The 21,985-nt window shown below is 39.1% G+C and overlaps 1 protein-coding gene and 1 long non-coding RNA gene across 3 annotated transcripts; one reads left to right on the top strand and one right to left on the bottom strand.

Moving 5' to 3' along the window:
* Positions 1-684: 684 nt before the first annotated feature.
* Positions 685-4,109, bottom strand: LOC107792765 (uncharacterized). The gene is made up of 2 exons (XM_016614994.2): positions 3,911-4,109; positions 685-1,796 (listed from the first exon to the last, which is right to left on the bottom strand). Exons 1-2 carry the CDS (start codon positions 4,107-4,109, stop codon positions 826-828), a joined length of 1,170 nt encoding a protein of 389 aa, XP_016470480.1. The 3' UTR covers positions 685-825.
* On the top strand, positions 4,001-14,119 carry LOC107792764 (uncharacterized). Of its 2 annotated transcripts, XR_012701548.1 has the most exons (3): positions 4,001-4,137; positions 12,157-12,327; positions 13,047-14,119. It is a non-coding gene; the product is annotated as an uncharacterized LOC107792764 (long non-coding RNA). The 2 variants fall into 2 exon arrangements; XR_012701547.1 differs by lacking the exon at positions 4,001-4,137 and having other exon boundaries at positions 11,594-12,327.
* The last annotated feature ends 7,866 nt before the right edge of the window (positions 14,120-21,985 follow it).

Below are 21,985 nucleotides of genomic sequence, written 5' to 3'. Positions count from 1 at the left end.
GCGAAAATTCTCTATACCGTTAATGGTTAAAAATTAACAATCAACAAGATACTAATTATCTCCACCCCCCCCCCCCCCCCCAAAGCCCCGCCAATGAGGACAAATGGAGTATTGACGAAGATGCTTGAGACCAAACACATCCCCTTTACTTAGTAGGGCTTTGGAACGATGTTGACAAATAATTGTTGAATATAGTTACTAGCCTCACAACCCAATTTCCTCGGTGCGGTGTATATCGGCACTTATCAAAATGTGCTAATACCACTTATCAAAAAATATTTACTGCTAAGGCATGCGTATGCAGCATGACAGCCATAATACCATTAGTCAGAGAAGAAAAAGAGGAATTTGAAAGCACGTGGTAGCAAAAATGCTTATATTTCCCCGTTGGACATTTTGCTGTATCCGACACAAAATTCTCGCACCAACTAATGAGATGTGAGAGTTGAATTCGATGAGCTATTTGAACCATAACAACAACAATAATTACCCTCAGTCCTTATTTCCAAACAAGTTGGGGAGATATCTGAACCATAACTAAAAATAAAAAAAATCACCCTTAACATGTAGGTATGAATGAGCTAGAGGGGAAATCTAAGAGCCTAAGAATAGACAGGGGTGGAGGGAGAGCATTAGCGGCAGGCAAACCCAGTAACTTTTACTTAAAACTTGTATTTGTATTAGAAAATTCATAAAATATGTATAAATATTAAATTGTAAATCCAGTAACTAAGATAAACTATGAGTTCGACATGAATTCAGAATCCATAAACTTCAAACTTTACATCCGCTTCTGAGAGTAGAGAACATTTTGACACATTAGAACTATTGAAATGCCTCCATCAAGGGCATGTTTTGAAGCTGCTGAATTTCGAGTGCCCGATTACTAATCATACCGCTTAGCTCTTGATTCACCAGTGTTTCCACATTAAGCTGACTTTCCTTTGTTGCAATTTCAACCTTAAGGTTCTCCAATTCAGTTTTCATAAATACCAGATTCCTTTTCTCATTTTCAATCAGTTCCGCAAGCCTATTCTTCTCATCGTTGAGATTTTTTGTCTCGACAATAGAATTTACTGCATCTTTAATCTCATCAAGCCGAGCTCGTAACCAGTTGACATTCACCTTCATTTTCTCAGCATCCTTGACTACCAAGTAATAGGAGTTCAAGAGATTACAATCAACATCAGTCAAATGTTTCTTTTGGAGTTCTTGGACAACTTTACATATAACTGCTAAAACAGAACTCAGCATTTGGCCTGACTCCAGAGGACAATCCTTTGTAATGTCACCGTGTTTTTCTCGGATGGCAAGAAAAGTTGGTTCAAGACTTGGATTCAAGCTAATTGTTTCTTTCACCAATGTTGTGCTTTCTTCTTGGTTTGCTTTTACTTCTTTAAAAGCAACCACTACTTGTTGAAGGAAATTCACATCAATGCTGCAGGTTGGCTGATTACTTAAATCAGCTTCTTTCTTTGTTTTGTGATCCAACTGAGCACCATTAGTCGTGCGCAGTTCTTCTTGTATCGAGGGACTAACAATTGTCCCTTGAATGCCAGTAGTACGAGGAGGAGGACCTTCACCATTACCGCCTTGAATACTATCAGGTGCAACATCTTCAATTTCCGCCTTTACTTCTGTCGTTAATCCTGGTTGTGGCTGCATAGCTGGTGAAGTATTAATTTGCCCCGACTGACTTTTTTCCACCGGACTTCTCTTGCATACTTTGGCTTTGGTTGATGTTTCGGGCTGATGAATTGATGATCTTAATGATGTTGGATGATCTTGAACACCAGCTGCATGAGGTTAACACATGTAAAGGACCAAATTAAGAGTAACCTAATCACTAAACAAACGAGTTGAAACAAGAACAGCGGACTCGTTAAAAGAGGAGGTCCTCATACGAAGTAACATCGCAAATTATACCCATACCAACATATATCTTTGATTATGCGCATTAGTTATATGTGGATCTACCTCCTCTAAATACTTCAAAAGAATGTATCTACATACACGCCACTAGATGTACATGCTTGATTGTGCTTGGGGTGACAAATAGCAGCAGGACTCAGAGCCCCGAACGGAATCCATATTATAGTTTCAGCTGAGGAAGCTTATTATACCATGTTCTATGATTGGTGATGCAGAAAACAAGGAACTTACAAAACTGCAACACCAAATGTTACTTTCTTCTTTTTGGTTCTTTCTTTCTTTCTTACACCAAGTGTTACTTGACAAGGAAATTATATACTGCCAAATTTCAGGCAATACAAGAAAGAACTAGCAAAATAATTCTGTAACACACAGTTAAAAGTTTACAAAACAACTAGCGCGACTGATACTTAAAAGCTATTGCAATGAACTAAAGCAGAATATGATTGTTCTTTCAAGTTCTTTAGTTTCAAGTTTATAGTTTTCTTTCTTACAGGCTTGGTTACAAAGAACGGGTAATCCAGGATTTCGAGGTAACAAGTGCAACCATTGCTTTAGCGACCGGTCACATAGTTTAAGTAACGTATATATCCAGTTGAATCCACGATATGGGATAATACTGAGTATATTGTTGTTGTTGTATATATCCAGTCGAATGTGGATTTAAACAGTTCAATTTTCCATTAGTAACTAGACAAAATGAACTCCAACAAAGTATTCTTAAGAATCTGTTATTAGAGTAAGTGATAACATAGATTGATAATTTCAGAGCTTAAATCATACTTAAACATCATATTACATTCTCTCTCATCTCATCTTCTATATTTTTTTTTCAGTATTATTTCACAATTTCATACTCTTTTCAACTAAGATCTCCACCCCTGCTCTTCTCTTCCACGAGTGGCTTTACATGCTAACCAGTTTTTTATGGCATTACTTTTAATATTATTTTGTACAATAAAAGAAAATCCAGCCTCCATGCCCTGTATTAAGGGTGTTCAAATTGATTAAAAAGCCTGATTAGGTTTGGTATTGAGTAAAAAAATTCGAACCAAACCGACATATAAATATATAATTATTATACATACTTTTAAGACTTTATATAAAAAAAAATTTAAAAAAATATCTAGAAATATTTGTGATCCTCTCATGGATGTAATATTTAATAAAACTATGAAGTGAATCTATTTTTGTTTACTTTAAATAATGATTTGGATGATCACTTTCTCATTAAGTGTTATTGAAATGAGTCACTCCTTTGTTCTTCTATATTTATATTTCAAGATCTATTAAACTCTTGTATCTTTTGCGAATTTGAGATGATATCTTATCGGTAATTTTAAAATTAAACATAATATATCATTATTTAGGTTTCATATATTCGAATAACCTTGAAAGCGTATATCAACAAATAATTATTGTTAGACGACTAAGAAAATAATTACCATGTGTTACTAAAAAAATTCTCCAATAAGAATATTTTAATAGATCATATGTTTGTCAGTTTTTTTTTATTTTACTAAACATATATTCACTCATCAAAACTTTATCTATAATTTTAACAAAGTAAGACTGAAATAATATTGATATCACAAAAAATCCGGGAAACCCGAAAAACCCGACAAAATCGAACCAATTCAAATCGATATAATTAATTTTGTTTGATTTTAATAAAACCGAATTAACTCGGCTCATGTCTTTATAACCTTCCAACCCTGTCAAATGATGTCAAATAGTAATAAACAAAATGAAGTCATGAAGTCAAACTTTGACTAAAACATTGTCATTTTGAAAATAAAACTTTTTTTTTTATAAGGGTGGTGTTCGAGTCAGATTATTTTGCCAGATACCAAGTCATATTAAAATACTTCAGTAGACATTAAATAGTAAAAAATAATTAAAAGAACTAAAACCTTTAAATGGTAAAAAGTGGGATGGGGGTGGCGTGGGGGGGGGGGGGGGTTAAAGGGTTGCTCACCCGATGCTGAAGTTGGTCTCGGTTTCTGTGAAGAACCACGATGAGGAACATGGGTCGGGTCGGGTGAAGGTCTTTTCCTTGACCCACCACCCGGAAGTTCAGCAGAGGTGACAGAAGACATTGGAGGTGACGAAGTGGTGGTGGCGGCGATAGCGGCGGCGCGTGAGATACTTTGAGGAGTCTTTGGAGGTATCCTCATGATGAACAAAAGGCGTAAAACTCAGTTGGTAAATGCAGTGTTTGTATTCTTAGACACTTTTCATTTCTGAAAGTTCTAACGTAATTTATAGCAAAATTTCTTACACAATTTTCACTTTCACTTACTAAGGTACTAAAATGCTTACCATAAATCAAAATTTTGACACAATCTCTATCAAATTACTTTTTCAACCAGTAATTCATTATTTTAATATTCTTATTATATTATCATTCAAAAACAGGATATCTGAAGATCACATCCTAAGAGTATAATCAAGGTTATGACCTGGATCACCTTCTACGTGGGATAAGTAATACTAAGATTTTTGGTATAAAAATAATAATATTAATTTTAGCTAATACCTCCAACCAAACACGGGAAATAAATATAATTCTAAATTTTATACCGAGATAATCTACTTAATCTCTTGAACCGATGGCCCATGATGATATATAGTGTTATAAAAGGCATGGGCAAGAGGCAAGGCGTTTATCCAACACGGGCGGCGCAAAAACCATGAGGCGCAAGGCGTAACATGGGTATTTAATTTTAAACATTTTATAAATTAAAAAATAAATATTTAAATTAAAATATACATTAAAAGTGTAATACATTCAAGAAAATTATAAAATTGGTAGAAAAAAATGTATATATCTATTTTAAACATGCTAAGATGTGCATGGACCATATAAAAGATTTTTTTTTTACTTAAAAAGGTGAAAGACGTAAAGATGCTTTACACCTATAATTAACATGACAATGATAGGACATACTAATTAGAGTTATAAAAATGATATTCTAGTTCCTAATAATTCAAAGAATAAAAATAAAAATAATATAAAGTTATTGTTTAAAAATCTAAAACTAGATAATAAATCACAAATCATTGAATAATATAAATAGCCATAATAGAGTCATCAAAATAATATATAAACTAGAACGATACCAAAAGAAACTCTTATTTAAAACTAACATGAAAAAAATAAATTTAAAAAAAAAAACTTAAAGAAAATGAAGCATAAAGAAGAAAAATTCAAGCGTGAAAGCAAAATAAGAATTGGAGAACAAAACTTGTTGCTTTTTAGCATGCACTTTGCCAACAAAGGTTTAAAGTGTATTTATTACTCCGTTGTAAACGATAAAGATAAAGATTATGAAATTGGGATAAACAATTAGAAAAAACCTTTCGCTTTTGAGAATTTTAGTTTGAAAATTTAGTATGAGTTAATTTTTGGTTGTTTAAGTTAAACAAAAAAGATTTATTAAGCAACTTTCGCTCAAATTTGGAAAAGTTCTCGGGGCTTACGCCCCAAATGAATGCCTAGAACGTTGGGGTTTACGCCTAGGCGACACCCAAAATGTCAGGGCTTACACACCACTATATGGGTCAAAATCGGACTGAAATCAGGCGTGGGAAGGTCGTTAAGTGAGAAGAGGTCGACTTTGGGCGGCAAAGCCGAGGTTGATCGAAACCCAACAACGAGCAATCACTGAGCAAGCCGTTGAAGCTGAGGTCGAATAGCGAGGAATAGGAATTACGGCTAGTGCTGTCTCGGGACTAGATATGGGAATATTCCCTTTGTTGTACTTTTTAGGGTTTTTAGAGAACATCCCATGTAAATAGAAAAAAAGAGAGAGGAAGGAGGCACGTGAGATTCATTCTGAAAAAACCATTGTAAGAAGTTGACCCTTGAAAGAAAATACAAAGTTCACCTTTCCATAGTGATTGATTTTATCGATTATTCTTCCTTTCCACTCACATAATCCAAGAAAGCATTGTTCATATTCTTGTTTACTGTCACATTTCGTTATCAGAAGGAAGAATTTTCCACATCATTTGATATTTTGGTGAATTGTTCTTCCTATTTACATTTATTGTCATTTCCCATATTTATTGCTCATCATTCATTCTTCATTTATTCTCCAAAGTGCGCATTTAATGATTGAATAGACAACTCTGAGCACTAGGTAAACGCTATCACTTAAACTCTTAGCTAGATCTAAGAATTATTGGTCACGACCTAATCAAGAAAGACATTAGCCTTACGTCAGAGGCACTCTCGTGCCGCCTCCACGTCACGACGAAGGTCCATCCAGGCCACGAACGGGAATCCACCGAAATGAAAGAGGTATGCCCCCTTATTATCAGTTCACATTTTTTGTGTTTCCCCTTCAAAAATAGTCTAAGCATTGGAAAAACTCGGCCCAAAGGTAAAATGGCCATAGAAGATGAAGTCCAACCCAAGCACTAGAAAGTCAAACGCCCTTTGCAAATTTCACCAGGAACAGGGTCACAAGACCGAGGACAGCATCACCCTTAGACAGGAGGTCGTGAACATGCTTCACTAAGGGCACCTAAAAGAGTTGATGAGCGATCGAGGGAGGGCCAACTTTGCCCGAGGGCGAGAACAGCATCAGGGGCCCCCCAAACCACCTTCCCCGGTTCGGACCATTCAAATGATTATTGGAGGAGGCGACGACGCATCCATCAACAACGTGAAGTTCACCACTACTCACAAGCTCAAGCGGTCAATCACCCACGACCGGTATGACGAACTCAAAGAAAGTATCATCTTCGATAAGCCGGATACCCACGGTTTGGTATTTCCTCACTATGACTCCCTTGTCATTACTTTACGTATTCTTGATACTGATGTAAGACGTATCAGGGTCGATGATGGAAGCGGCGCAAACATCATCCATCCTTAAGTTCTCACCTAAATGAAGCTCGAGGACAGGATAATGCCACGTTGCATCACACTAACAGGTTTTAACAATGCAGTTGAGCGGACATCTGGAGAAATCACACTATCTGTCTTGGCCGGCGACGTCACCTTGGAGAACACATTCCACATCATGGACCAGGATACAATATACAACCCCATCATAGGCCGACCATGGATACACGCCATGAAAGCCATCCCTTCTAGCTTGTACCAGATCATTAAATTTCCCACCCTTTGGGGAAAATTCTGTATTCGAGGAGAGCAATGCACGGCCCGAGAATGCTACCGCATCGCCCAAGACTGCATGTACACCCAACTGTTGAAAGGATAAGTCGAGGAAGCATATCAATTAACAAAATCGAGGTCGGACGGATATGAAAAGGACGTCATCAGCGACCCTGAAATCATAGAAGCCACGGGGTCAACCGTAGAGGACCTTGACCTCGTCCAATTAGACTGATGACCACAACAAGAAAGCTTTCATTGACCATAAACTCCAAGATCCAGGTAAATTTCATCAATTCTTAAAAAATAACGTAGACCTATTTGCTTTTTCACATGCAGACATGCCAGGTATCCCGAAGGAAATAGCAACTCACAAGTTCAACGTCAACCCGTTTTACCCACAATAAGGCAAATCAGACGAAAGCTCAACTCTGCAATAAACGACACAGTTCGTAAAGAGGTTAAGAAATTGTTAGTGAACGGTTCTATTAGAGAATCGAAATACCCTCAGTGGGTCGCCAATGTAGTCATGGTGAAAAAGAAGAACGATAAGTGGAGAATGTGCGTGGACTTCACAGATCTGAACAAAGCCTGCCCAAAAGACTCATTCCCACTACCCCATATCGACCAATTCATCGACGCCACAACCGGGAACGAACTACTGAGTTTCTTTGATGCCTAATCAGGCTACAACCAAATCCTCATGGAGGAGGAGGATCAGGAAAAAACCACTTTCATAACCCATTAGGGGACGTAGTGCTACAGAGTGATACCGTTCGGGTTAAAAATGCGGGGGCAACATACCAGAGGCTGGTGACCAAAATGTTCAAAGATCAACTCGGTAAGATCATGGAAGTATATATAAACGACATGTTGGTCAAGTCAAAGAGAAAGGAAGACTATATCGACCACATGAGGGAAGCCTTCGACATACTCAGAAGGTACAACATGAAATTAAACCCCGGGAAATGTGCTTTCGGCATGACATCGGGAAAATTCCTCAACTTCTTGGTATCACAACGAGGCATCGAGGTCAATCCTGACCAAATCAAGGCCATAGAAGGGATCCCAAAAAAACTGACCAGCAAAAAGCAAGTGCAAAAGCTGACCGACCGGATAGCCTCCCTATCGAGATTCATCTCGCGATCCTCCGGTAGATGCCACAAATTTTTTGGCGTACTCAAAAAGGATAACAGACTCCAATGGAATTCCGAATGCGTCAACGCCCTAAAAGAATTAAAGGCCTACCTGTCTTCGCCGTTGTTGCTAGCTAAGGCAGAACCCGAAGAGCGCCTCCTCGTCTACCTTGTTGTGTCCGACATCGCAGTAAGTGCCGTCCTAGTACGAGAAAATAAAGGTACGCAATCTTCGATCTATTACATTAGCAAAACTTTGGTCGACGCTGAAATGAGGTACCCCCACCTCTACAAGTTAGCTCTGACCATGGTCGTAGCTTCGCGGAAGCTTAGACCTTATTTTTAATGCCACCCCATCTCGGTGGTCACGACTTTTCCTTTAAGGAGTATCTTGCACAAACCCGAATTGTCGGGTAGATTGGCCAAGTGGGCCATAGAGCTGAGCGAACACGAGTCGCGAACAACGATAAAGCCGCAAGTTCTTGCTGACTTCGTTGCCGACTTCAGTGCGAAGATAATGTCCGCGGTCGAAAGGGAAACCGCCATCACCTTTACCAAAGTACACGACCAATGGGTTTTATACACCGATAACGCTTCTAACGCATCAGGATTTGGACTGGGACTCGTAGTCGAGGTCCCAACAGGCGAAATGGTTCGCCAATCCATACGATGCCCTGATATGACTAACAACGAGGCTGAGTATGAGACCTTGATTACAGGGTTAAAATTAGCACTCAAGTACGAAGCAAGGTGAGTCATCCTTCGATGCGACTCGCAACTCTTCGTCAATCAGGTCACAAGGAATTTCCAAATTAAGGATCCATGGTTACAGATATATCAGGCCGAAGTTTGCAAACTATTACCCGAGTTCGACGAATGCCAGCTCGATCAAATACCCCCGAGCGTAGAACATCGAAGCAGACAGCCTCGCCAAACTTGAAGCGGCCACCAAAAGCATAACCGGAGAGGGAGACATGGTCACTCTCCTCCATTCACCACTAGACCAAATCGAGGTACGATCTATAAATCTAACTTGGGACTGACGCAATTGTATTACCTCATACTTGCAGGACGAAGTGCTCCTACTTGACAAAAAAGAAGCCAAGAAACTTCGAATGCAGGCGACCAGGTACAACATCGTTGATAACAACTTGTGCAAAATAATATTTGGTGGTCCCCTAGAAAAGTGCTTAGGACCAAATCAAACACGGCGCGTCCTCGAAGAAGTACACGAGGGCCACTGCGGAGCTCATACCAGCAACTGAGCTCTCTTCAGATGCCTCATACGAGCAGACTACTATTGGCCCACGATGAAAAAGGAAGTCGCCGACTTCGTCAAAAGGTGCGAGCAATGCCAAATATACGCCCCCATAATTCACCAAGCGGTTTAACACCTTCATTCAGTCACCTCGCACTGGCCTTGCATCAAATAGAGAATGGACATTTTCGGACCCCTCCCGGCGGGACGAGGTAATGTACGATTTCTTTTAGTTTTAATTGACTATTTATCTAAGTGGGTAGAAGCAGGTGCATTCACCCAAATACGCGAGCATGAAGTAATCACCTTCATATAAAGAAATATCATATGCTGCTTCGACATCCCCAAAGAAATCAGCTGCGACAACAGTCCCCAGTTCACCGGGAAAAAGACCGCCGAGTTCTTCGAAAAATGGCACATCAAAGAATACTCTCCACGCCATATCACCCCGTAGGTAACGGTCAGGCGGAATCCTCTAACAAAACAATATTGAACATCGTGAAAAATAAGCTCGAGAACGCCAAGGGACTGTGGCCGGAACTACTGCCGAAAGTGCTATGGGCATATCGCACTACGGCAAAAACGAGCACAGGAGAAACACCATATTCATTAGTCTATGAGAGTGATGCAGTAATACCGGTTGAAGTCGGGGAACCAAGCCTAAGGTACTCAAACGAGAGCGGGCCAAGCAACGATGAAAAATGAAGTCAAGACCTCGACGAAGCCGAAGAGCGGAGAGACATGGCCTACATAAAAATGATAGCCCAAAAACAACAAGCAGAATGATACTGCAACAAAAAAGCCAAAATCAGGCCACTCAAAGTCGGGGACTACATACTTAAAACCAAAACACAAGCGTGTAAAGGCCCACGAGAAGGCAAACTAGGAACGAATTGGGATGTCACATACAAAATCACGGCGGCAGTAAGCAAAGGGTCATTCCAACTGGAAACAATGGAAGGAAAATTACTAGCAAACAATTGGAACGTCGCCCACCTCAAATACTTCAACTTCTAAGGACAGTCGTCCCCCGAATCGTACTCTTTTTTCCCTTACCCGAGTTTTGTCCTAATTGGGTTTTCTTAGGGAGGTTTTTAACGAGGCGACGAAGGGAGCGTCTCGAAGTTTTAGGTAAAAGTTCATCGCTCAACCTATCAACTACTTTTCCAGGCCGACCAATGAAGGGACTAGATGGACTGAGACTTTTGTAAACTTGTCCAATGTATGCATGAACAGAGCAAAAACATGTAAACTTCCCCAATGAATGTATAGACAAAGCAAAAATCGCAAACACATGAGTTTTTTAATCTCTGCCAAGTTCATACATTACGCCAAGTTAAGAGTCAAACATTCGACCTCGCTCGAATCGACCCATATTCGAACTCGCTCGAATTTATTTACATTTGACCTCGTTCGAATCACTTGAGTCAAATATTCGACGGCGCTCGAATCGACTCACATTCGACCTCGCTCGAATTTATTCACATTTGACCTCGCTCGAATTTATTTACATTCGACCTCGTTCAAATCACTTAAGAGTCAAACATTCGACCTCGCTCGAATCGACTCACATTCGACCTCGTTCGAATCACTTAAGAGTCAAACATTCGACCTTGCTTGAATCGACTCACATTCGACCTCGCTCAAATAGATTCATGTGAACATGATTGTAACTTCACTCATTTGCATGAGATCTTTTAGGTGCATTAGTTAAATGATTATGGGGCTGATAATTTTTGGTGAAAGATTGTTCTACATATAAAGTAGATGAAAATGGGGAGCCCATGGGCAAGGGCTCGGAGTGCACAGATGCCGAAGCACGCCAGAGGTGCGCGCTGCCTACCACAATCAAGGAGATGGCATTTCACGAGCGTATCAAAGCCTGGGCTTTGGACGCCTCCTAGTCTATGCTAGTTCATGCCCTAAGTCTATCGATGTACCGGCTCAACACCGTTCCACATCCAATCGGGGCGCATCGTCGATCCCCATCCACCTCCCTTGGTGACGTAGTGGAATAGTAAAAAAAAAGGCTGTAACATTGTATAGACTAGGGGTGTACATGGATCGGGTTGGTTCGATTTTCATCAACTCAATATCAAACCACATCAAACCAAACCTACTTGAGTTTTTAATCGGTTTGGTGCAATTTTTTGGTTTGGTCTGTACACACCCCTAGTATAGACCACAACTCGGGGGTCTTTTTGAAGAATCTTATGACGTCTTGAGCACATTTTATTTTCAGCTACTTACAAATGTAGCTACCATTTCTAGTTTCAGTTCAATCTCCTTATAGCTTTTCTGTAGAGCTCAATTGAGGAAATATGAAAACTTACCACTTGATATGATCACAGCCGTTGAATAAATCCTTACAAGGCTAAAGAAAAATCAGATATGAAAGCTCTGAGAATTTCCATTTGTTTTGTATCATTATCCAAAGGAATTCAGTACACGCACGCTGACACAAGCTTCTTTCTGAAATATGAACAAAACAAATTCTATGTTATATGAAGTACATTTTCCAATTCGAGCTTTAGGCCTTGTTTGTCCACAATTTATTTTTTTATTTTTTTCAAAAATGTTTTTGTCCATGAAATTTTGTAAGTTCTTGAAAAAAAATTCAAAAATGAGTTTTTCAAAAATCAAAAAGTGTTTCAAAATCCACTACTTATTTCTGAGATAATATACTAAATTTTTTTCTCTAGGAAGAAAGAGAGAATTAGAGGTTTGAAGAAGTGGTTGAAAAATGGTGGTGACAAGGTTAAGCTTGGCTCGAAGAAGGTCTCTCCAAAATAGTAGCACTAGCTCATCATCTCCAAAACTCAAACGTTGTTACAAGAAAAAAAGGATTTCCATGAAAGTCTGTGGGCTTAGCAGTAAGTTTTCTTTACTTACTTTTATGTTTTTCAGTTTTCTTGAAGAGTGTATTTAGCTTTTTGTACTAGCTGTTATAGCACAAACCTTAGGTGCCCTTTTCTTTCTTGTTTCTTCAGTAAAACATAAAAATTGGTTCTTTATCCTTCGTTAATTTCACAGACTACTGAGAACTTAGGAGTTAAGTTTTCTTTCTTAGATAAAGTGTTGGATGAAGAAAATTAATTATCCTAAGATTTAAGCAAATTCTTGGTTGTAATAGGCAGGACAATGATAAGCTGATATTTGGAAAAGGAAATTCTTGGTTGAGGCGATAACTTTTCCTCTTTGTTGTTGACAGTATACTCATGTCCACTACTTAATCTAAATACATTGTAAATTTGTAACAGAAATGGAGATCCATAAAACTTTGGGAACAATAATGAACAAGAAAGAGACTTCACATAGCAAAATATTGTGATACTTTGGAATAAATTTTGCAGAAACAGGTCATGAAAATCTGAATAAAGTTAAATATTGAAGCACAATATTTACTGCTAAAGCAAAATATTATCTTGTTAGTGCAAACTAATCAAGAGATTCATCCCTGCATACATTTCTTTGAAATCATCAACCTGCATACACAAATTCTGTGTCTTGCATTTTTTGTATTATTACTACAGTCTCATCTGATTCATTATTTCTTTCAATATCTTAAACTAAACTTTTCTTAATGTTAAAGCGCCCAGGAAAACTCTAGCAGTTGCCTCACCTCATGTCCCACCAGTGGGATCAAATGGAGATACTCCTTTGCAGAAACTTTCGCCGCGCATTCATATTGCTCCAAAGATAGTTCCCTCACTTCCTGTGCCACCATTGGGTTCAAATGGAGATCATACTCCTTTGCAAAAAGTTTCGACGAGCTCTATTGGGCTCAACCATAGATGCCCCTGTGCCAATTCCTTGTGATGAAGAGGACGAACAAAGAGAGACAAATTTAAAGCTGAATCCTTTATCGAGACTGAAGAAACCGCCAAAGACAAATTATACAGCCCAGATCATTGATGAAGAATGTAATTATCAAAGTCGAGTCTTTGTTAGTGAACGAGCTGCTTACTTCTTGGAATGTTGATCACATACCTTTACCTATTTGAATGGGCTTCGTGTTGATTATGTCTCTTGTTATAGAGATATCACTGGATATATTTCGTCTCGCTACAATATGCAAATTGCAGAAAGAGAAGAAAGCATGCTGTCTTTATCAATATTAGTGAAAAATCATGAAAATGCTGTACTTAATGCAATTGATCGTGTCAAATATATTGGTCACGCTAAAAAAGAACCCGAGAAGGCTAAGGAGAAAAAGGAAAGTTTGGACAGGTAAATAGAAGATCTGAAGCTAGAACTAGCATATATCAAACATGACGTTCTACGTCTGAAACAGATTGAAATAAAATGTAAAGAAGCTCATGAAGTTGCAAAAGCCAAGGAGCAAGAACTTGGAATTCAGTTGGAGGCAGCTCAAGCAAAGCAAAAGAGAATTGAGGAGCGCAAGAATGAAGCTCGTCGAGGAATTAAATCACCAGCCTAAGCCTACAAGTCTATAAATCTTGATGATTTCTGTTAGTTGGATTTTTGGAATTTCATTTTTTTCTAACAGCAAACAGGTTGTTTCTTTGTTCAGTTATTGCATGTTGTATATCCTCCTCAAGTTTTCAGGGACTTTAATTATCTTTAGATTCTCCTTGGGGTTCGTTTGGTATGATGGATGAACAAAATTTCGGGATAAAAATTTAGTACTACTGCCTTATATCTTGTTTGGTTTCTAATCCAGGGATAAGTTATCCCAGAATTAAAAAAAATACCTCAGGATAAGTCCTCCCAGGATAAAATAATAAAATTGATAATCTCACAATTAATACAACATACCAAACAATCAATAAGAAATAATACAAGAATACCTAATCTCAGTATAATGAATCTGATGGGTTTTCAATGTCTTCGTCTTATGTTTTGATGATCTAACAAACTTACTGTCAAGAACCAGATGGGGAACCTGACACACTTGGTACACATTACAAATGAACGGATTCCAGCCAGGACTCCAGCTAATGTGAACTGCTGCAAGTGTAGAAAATAGAGAAACAAGTCAAAGACCTGATCCCTTGTGTTTGCCTGACAACAGTACGAAAGTCAACTGTGCACCGCTGGAAAGTGACTGCCATAGAAACAGTGCACACAGTGCAACAGTTCTGCAGTCACTTTCCCTTGGCCTACCAAGTGCTTACATCATTCAAGTGATGTCATCAAGGGTGCATTAACAAGAGCATTATAACAAAACATCACTTGAACATTTGAGAATTCACTTCAAGCTTTCAAGTCTTTGGCAAACAATGAACTTAATTCTCAAGAGCTTGAAGAACAAAGTTAAACGCGACTGCGGACCAATTCCTAAATCGAGTATCTGTTGTCCTTAGTTGAGTTGTAACTTTGTGATTGTTCTTATTGTAATTCCTAAATTGCTTAGCTAGAAGCGCTACTTAGGAACTCCTTTGTAAAATCATAAACTTTCTGAGTTTGTGTTGTGACTAGAGTTAGTCATAAGTTAAAGTATTTGTAACTAGTGAGTGACAAAGTGGCTTGTGGTAAGTGTATCACAAGTTAGTTGAGTTGAAATCTTTGTAATAGGGTTATTACAAAGTGGCTTGTAATAGAGTATTTACAAGTTAGTGAAGTTGAAAGCCTACAAGTATAGGTCGTGGTTTTTGTCTCCTTGAGTGAGATTTTTTCACGTAAAAATCTCGTGTCTTATTTACTTACTATTTCATTAGTATTCTCAGTTGAAACTCATAGAGGAACAAGTATTCTATAGTTTGGTGGACTCATATAAACTAACAATTGGTATCAGAGCGGGTTCCTCCTATCAAGTTAACACCTATGAAGGATCTGTATGGCTGCTCCACCAAATTTCGAAGGAGGTCAATCTACGTATAGACCACCCAGGTTCAATGGGCAATACTATGGGTGGTGGAAGATAAGAATGCATGATTTTATTATGGCTGAAGATTCTGAATTGTGGGATGTCATATGTGACGGTCCTTACATCCCAACAAAGGCTCTTACAGAACTTCCATTCTCAATGCCAAAAACCAGAAAAGAATACACCGACGCAGATAGGAAAGCTGTGGAGAAATATTTTTGTGCCAAGAAAATTTTGGTATGTAGAATAGGACCTGATAAATACAATAAAATTTCTAGTTGTGATACTGCAAAGGAGATATGGGAAGCTCTGCAAACAGCACATGAGGGAACCACGCAAGTAAAGAAATCCAAGATTGATATGCTCACCACCGAGTATGAACTATTTAAGATGAAGGATGATGAATCTATTCAAGATATGCACACAAGATTCACCTCTATCATAAATGAGTTACACTCACTTGGTGAAATTATTCCCAGAAACAAGCTAGTGAGAAAAATTCTCAGTATCCTGCCCAATTCCTGGGAAAGCAAGGTGAATGCTATTACTGAAGCAAGGGACCTGCAGGAGCTGACCATAGACGAGCTGGTTGGAAATCTGAAGACCTACGAGATGAAGATGAAGATAGACAATGCAAGAAGAGAACCAAAGAAAGAAAAGAACCTAATACTCAAAGCTGAAAGTAATGACTCGAGTGAGGAAGACAGTGACATGGCTTACTTAACCAAAATATTTCAGAAGATGATCAAAAGGAATGGAGGAATACTAAGAAGGGGCAACTCCAGCAAACCAAAGAACTATAATCTCTACCATAAGTGTGGAAAGTCTGGACACTTCATCAAAGACTTTCCTTTCCTGAAGCAAGAGTACTCCAAGTACAACCCCGAGAAAGTAGACAAGAGGAACCCGGTTCCTGACAAGGACTTCAAGAGGAAGAGATCTGCTGACAATGTGGTGAAATAGGCTCTTGCAGCATGAGGACACTCCTCTAGTGAGTCTGAAGATGAAACTGATGCATGTGATAACTCCATGATGGTAGTTGAAAGTGAGAAAAATGAATATGATTCAATATTTTCTTTGATGGTCCAATCAGATGATGATGAAGACGATGACAAAAGTGAGGTAAATTTCAAGGATATTCAGAGAAATTTGAAATCCTACTCTCGTAAGAAACTCATGTCTTTAGCTAGTGTATTGATTGATGCCTATCATAGTCTTGTGGAGGATAAGGATGCCTTGACCTTAGAGCTAGGAGAAGCTGAACAAATTATAGATGATCTGGTAGTGTGCGTAGTTGATCTAAAGGAAACTATTTGTGAGCTGGAGAAAGAAAAACTTATTTTAACCAAAAAAATTGCTAACATAGACATGAAAGAGATGACTTAGTGGTTGTAGTTGTTGACCATAAGGAAACCATTGAAAACTTCAGAAAAGAAAGAGAAGCCTTTATGAAGAGAGTGACTTAGATTGAGGAAGAAAGAGATGATCTCTTGGTAGTATTTGCAGACCTAAGGGAAACAATAGAGGGACTAGGGACTGAGTCAAAACCTGGAAACTTTGGAAAAGGAAAAGAGGTAGCCAGTGAGGAACACATTAGGCTTGAAAATGAGTTGAAGGCTGTGAGAACTAGTCTCTGTGTTGAATCTAAGAAAAACAAGCATCTCCAGACTAAATTGGAAAGAGTAAAAAATGATCTTGAAAAGTCCCTAAAGTGGACCTGGTCCTTAGAAGCTATCACTGCCATATACGTTAATAATGGTGGAAACAGGCAGGGAATAGGGTTCCAAAGGGAGAAAACCCCTTACAACCTCCATAGCAAGTACATTACTGTACCAGATAACTGGCTGTGTACCCACTGTGGGAACAATGGGCATTTCAAGAAAAATTGCCAAGCAAAGGTTCAGTCCGTTCAGAAAAACAAAGTGTTTGCTGAAAATGTAACTACTAAAAGGGACCAGGTTCCACCCACAAAAAACACATATTACCTGCATGGACTAAGAGAGCTCTTATTCATCCTCTTGTCTACTACAAAGGACCCAAACTTACTTGGGTTACTAAAACTAACTCTTGATCTCATTGTGTAGGGAACAGTGAAAAGAAGCAGTCAACAATGGTTCATGGATAGTGGATGTTCAAAACACATGACTGGGAACACAATGGACTTTCTTTCACTAAAATCCCTGCAAGGAGGGAGTGTATCCTTTGGAAATGAGAAAAAGGGGTACATTCTTGGAGCTAGAAAAGTCGGGAAATCACTCACTCACTCTATTGAGAATATGTACTATGTCAATGGTCTTAAGTACAGTCTCTTGAGTGTCTCTCAAATTTATGATAAAGGAAACAAGGTAAAGTCCTTGTCCAAGATATGTATAGTTACTAATCTAGTAACTGGTGAAGTGGTACTTGTGGCCAAGAGATACAAGAACATCTATGTCACTGATTTCGAGTTCATACAAAGTGGTGATCTGAGTTGTCTGAAAGTTGTTGATGATGATGCTGAACTCTGGCACAGAAGATTGGGGCACACAAGCTTCTCTCTTCTGAACAAACTAATTCAGAAGGACCTGGTCCATGGTCTGCCCATGTCAAAGTTCAAAGTACAGAAAGTATGTGATGCATGTGCTAGAGGAAAGCATGTAAAGTCCTCTTTTAAGTCTACAAAGGATGTAATCACCTCAAAGCCTCTTGATCTTCTGCATATGGATTTATGTGGCCCTATAAGAGTGCAAAGCAGGGGAGGAAAAAGATACATTTTTGTGATAGCGGATGGCTACTCCAGATTCACATGGACTCTGTTTCTTAGAACAAAAGATGAAACCTTTGAAGTGTTTGTGGCTTTTGTGAAGAAAATCCAAGTGGAGATGAAGTCTAGAGTCGCATGTATTAGATCAGATCATGGAACAGAATATGACAATGCCAAATTTGATGGGTTCTACAATGAAAATAGCATTACTCACAACTTATCAGCTCCAAGAACTCCCCAGCAAAATGGAGTAGTGGAAAGGAAGAATAGAACTCTTGAAGAAATGGCAAGAACAATGTTGATCGACAGTGGGATTGCAAAGAACTTATAGGCTGAAAATGTCAACACTGCATGCTACTTGGTGAACAGGTGCATGATCAGATCTCTCCTGAACAAAACCCCCTATGAGTTGCTGAATGGAAGGAAACTCAAGCTGTCTCACCTAAGAACATTTGGGTGCAAATGCTATGTTCTCAACAATGGAAAGGATCAGCTTGGCAAATTTGATGCCAAAAGTGATGAAGGAATCTTTCTGGGATATTTTTTTCCAAGCAAAGCTTACAAGATATACAACAAGCAGACTCAATGTGTTGAGGAAAGTGTTCATGTTATCTTTGATGAGTCATATCCTTTTTGTGAGAAAAATGCTAAAGATGATTAAGATGGAGAGCCCTTACTGGTTCCTGGTGAAGTCATTGGCATGACAAATGGAAAGGCAGATATGATGAGCCAAGTGAATGAGCTAAGTGGAGAGAATGTTGCATCTTCTTCAATGGAACCATGTACCTCAATTACCACCACTGAAGCTGAAGAAAGAGTGGTTGATGCCGTACAGAGTACTCCACCAGTACCTGAGAGAAGAACACAAGAGAACCAGTTGAATATACCCAGATCCTCTACAAATGATCCTCAAATGCCCAACTGGAAACACAAAAGCTCTCATCCTCTTGACAACATAATTACTCCTCTAGATTCTGGAGTACGAACCAGGTCAAAAGCCAGAAATTCACTTGCTTTCTCAGCCTTTCTCTCTCAAATAGAACCCAAAAATATCAAGGAAGCCCTAAAAGATGCAGATTGGATTACAGCCATGCAAGATGAGCTGCATCAGTTTGAAAGGAACAATGTCTGGCACCTGGTACCTAGACCCCCAGATCGAACTATTATAGGAACCAGGTGGGTATTCAGGAACAAGCTTGATGAACATGGAAATACTACAATAAACAAGGTCAGACTAGTGGTTCAAGGCTACAATCAGGAGGAAAGGATTGATTATGATGAAACATTTGCTACGGTCGCTCACGTGGAAGCTATTAGAATCCTAATCGCTTTTGCATCTCATATGGAATTCACCTTGTTCCAAATGGATGTTAAAAGTGCATTTTTGAATGGACTTCTTAAGGAAGAAGTCTATGTGAAGCAACCTCCAGGATTTGAATGTCATGAATACCCTGAATATGTGTTTAAACTGGACAAAACATTTTATGGGTTGAAGCAGGCTCCTCGAGCTTACTATGAAAGGCTGTCAAAGTTCCTTCTAGAAAATGGTTTTACAAAAGGAAAAATTGACAACACCTTGTTCCTAAAGAAATGGGGAAGGAACCTGCTCATTGTTCAGGTCTATGTTGATGATATCATTTTTGGGGCAACAACTGATTCTCTGTGTGAAGAATTTGCAAAACTAATGGGAAGTGAGTTTGAAATGAGCATGATGGAGGAGCTGAATTTCTTCTTGGGTCTTCAAGTAAAACGGTCCACAAAGGGTACATTCATTTGTCAGCAGAAATACATCAAGAAGCTCTTGAAAAGGTTTGATATGGAAGCATCAAAAGTGATAGACACTCTCATTGCAACGGCCACTCGACTGGACATGGATGAAATCGGATCTTCTGTGAATCAAACTATGTATAGAGGCATTATTGGGTCTCTTCTCTATCTTACTGCCAGCAGACCCGATATTGTTTTCAGTATGGGGCTATGTGCCAGGTTTCAATCAAATTCCAAGGAATCTCATTTGAAGGCTGCCAAAAGAATTTTGAGATACCTTAAGGGAACACATGACCTGGTCCTGTATTACCCCTCAGGAGATAGTTTTAATCTCATTGGGTATGCTAATGCTGATTATGCAGGCTATCTTGTGGATAGGAAAAGCACTTCTAGAATGGCTCACTTTCTAGGATCATGTCTCATCTCTTAGGGCACAAGAAAGCAAAACTCAATGGCTCTTTCAACAGCTGAAGCAGAATATGTAGTTGTAGCATCCTGCTGTGATCAACTCCTATGGATTAAGCAGTAACTAGAAGACTTTAGGGTAGTTAATGGGTGTGTGTGTCTTCTATGTGATAACACCAGTGCACTCAACATGGCTAAGAATCCAGTTCAACACAAAAGAACCAAGCACATTGATGTGAGACATTATTTTCTGAGGGACAATGTGGAGAAAAGGCTGATCTATATGAAGTTCTGCAGTACAGAAGACCAAATTGCAGATATCTTCACCAAAGCATTGAGTGGGGAACATTTTGAAAGAAACAGAGTGAAACTGGGGCTATTGAAGCCCAATTAAGAACCTGATTCCTCTTCAATTGGCTATGAAAATCATCTTCAGGTAAAACTAGCTAAAGTATTTTCTGGCCAAGTCTAACTCACTTCAATACCGTTAGAGGTAAATACGCATGATGAGTATAGAAGCTGCAGATGCATTGCATGGATAATAAAAGAAGATTGAAATTTTCAATAACAGGTCAAAAACTTGGTCCTTGTACCAAAGGTTAGTAGTTTTGTACATTCTTTAATACACGTCTTGAAAATATACAAATATCAACTGCTATGTCATCTACCTTTTCAGACCCTGCTGTTACGTCCCTTCACTTCAAATCGTTCCATCTCCCTCTGTAACGTTGCATCTCTCCAATGCACAACCGCCGTTTCAGAACCAGTTCATATCTCTCTCTTCATAATTATCCTCTCTCATTAAAAACCCTTCTCCCCTCTTCGCATACCATAGTCCTCCATTAGAACCTCTCCAAAACCTTTCTTTCTATCTCTTCAATGACTGACACCAACTCCAAAACTCCTATCTCAGTCGTCTTTAACACTGAAGAACTTATTGAGCCCTCCGCCCTCAATGAGTCTTTTGTGACCATTCCTGTTCTCATCACTAAAATTAATCCTAACCCATATTTCTCGTTTCCCTCCAATTCTAAGACAACTATCTCCGAAACCCCTAAAATTGTTGATCCTTCTTTTCTATCTTCTGAGGTTCCCATTGATCAAGGGGAAAGTGGAGAACTGGGTAAGAATCCTGAGGTCGCAAAGGTTTCCGCCATTATTGTTTCAGATTATGTGGTGGACACGGAGCCTATTGAGGAAGAAAAGGTTGTGACTATCTTTGTGGTATCTGCTGACGGTGTCCTACATTAGATAATCTCTTAGAAGAATGAGATACAGGGTATGAGGGGAAAAAGAGCCATGGTAACTGTTGAGGGGTCTGCACTAGCAGAAACTACTGGGCCCTCTTGTGAGGAATCTAAACCCTCTCAGGAGGAAACAGGTCAGGGTTCTCACTCCCAGTCCAGTTCTGCTCCTGCATTTGCTGTTGCACCCTTGGATATTTAAGTCCCTGGGATGAGGTCTAGTGATGAGGAGGATCTAGACAACCTTGCTCTTGACGCTTTCATAGTCAAGCGAAGGGTGGTGTCCACTCCTGAGTCTTCTACTAAGCGACCTAATACCAAGTTGCAAGCAAAGGTAGCCTATGACTCTTCCCTTCAAAAGAGCAGGAAAAGTAGTAAGAAGAAAAAGAGGATATTGGTGAAAGACAATATTGTCGTGTATGATAAGGATGTTCCAGTGGTGGAGGTTGAAGAAGAAACAACTGAGGAACCCAGTTCCCTAGTGAGAAGGTCCCAGAAGAAGAAGAAGGAATCTCCTTCCATGGAGAATGTTACAAACCCTA

This window comes from Nicotiana tabacum, chromosome 1, assembly GCF_000715075.1.
Source record: "Nicotiana tabacum cultivar K326 chromosome 1, ASM71507v2, whole genome shotgun sequence".
Lineage (NCBI taxonomy): Eukaryota > Viridiplantae > Streptophyta > Magnoliopsida > Solanales > Solanaceae > Nicotiana > Nicotiana tabacum.
The sequence above is the reverse complement of the archived record's forward strand: the minus strand, read 5'-3'. Positions and strand labels throughout refer to the sequence as shown.

Coding starts and splice junctions, on each gene's coding strand:
- LOC107792765 (XM_016614994.2), bottom strand. CDS start 4,109: ATGAGGATACCTCCAAAGACTCCTCAAAGTATCTCACGCGCCGCCGCT. Junction 1,797..3,910: donor GAGACCAACTTCAGCATCGG/GTGAGCAACCCT, acceptor AACCTCATGCAG/CTGGTGTTCAAGATCATCCA.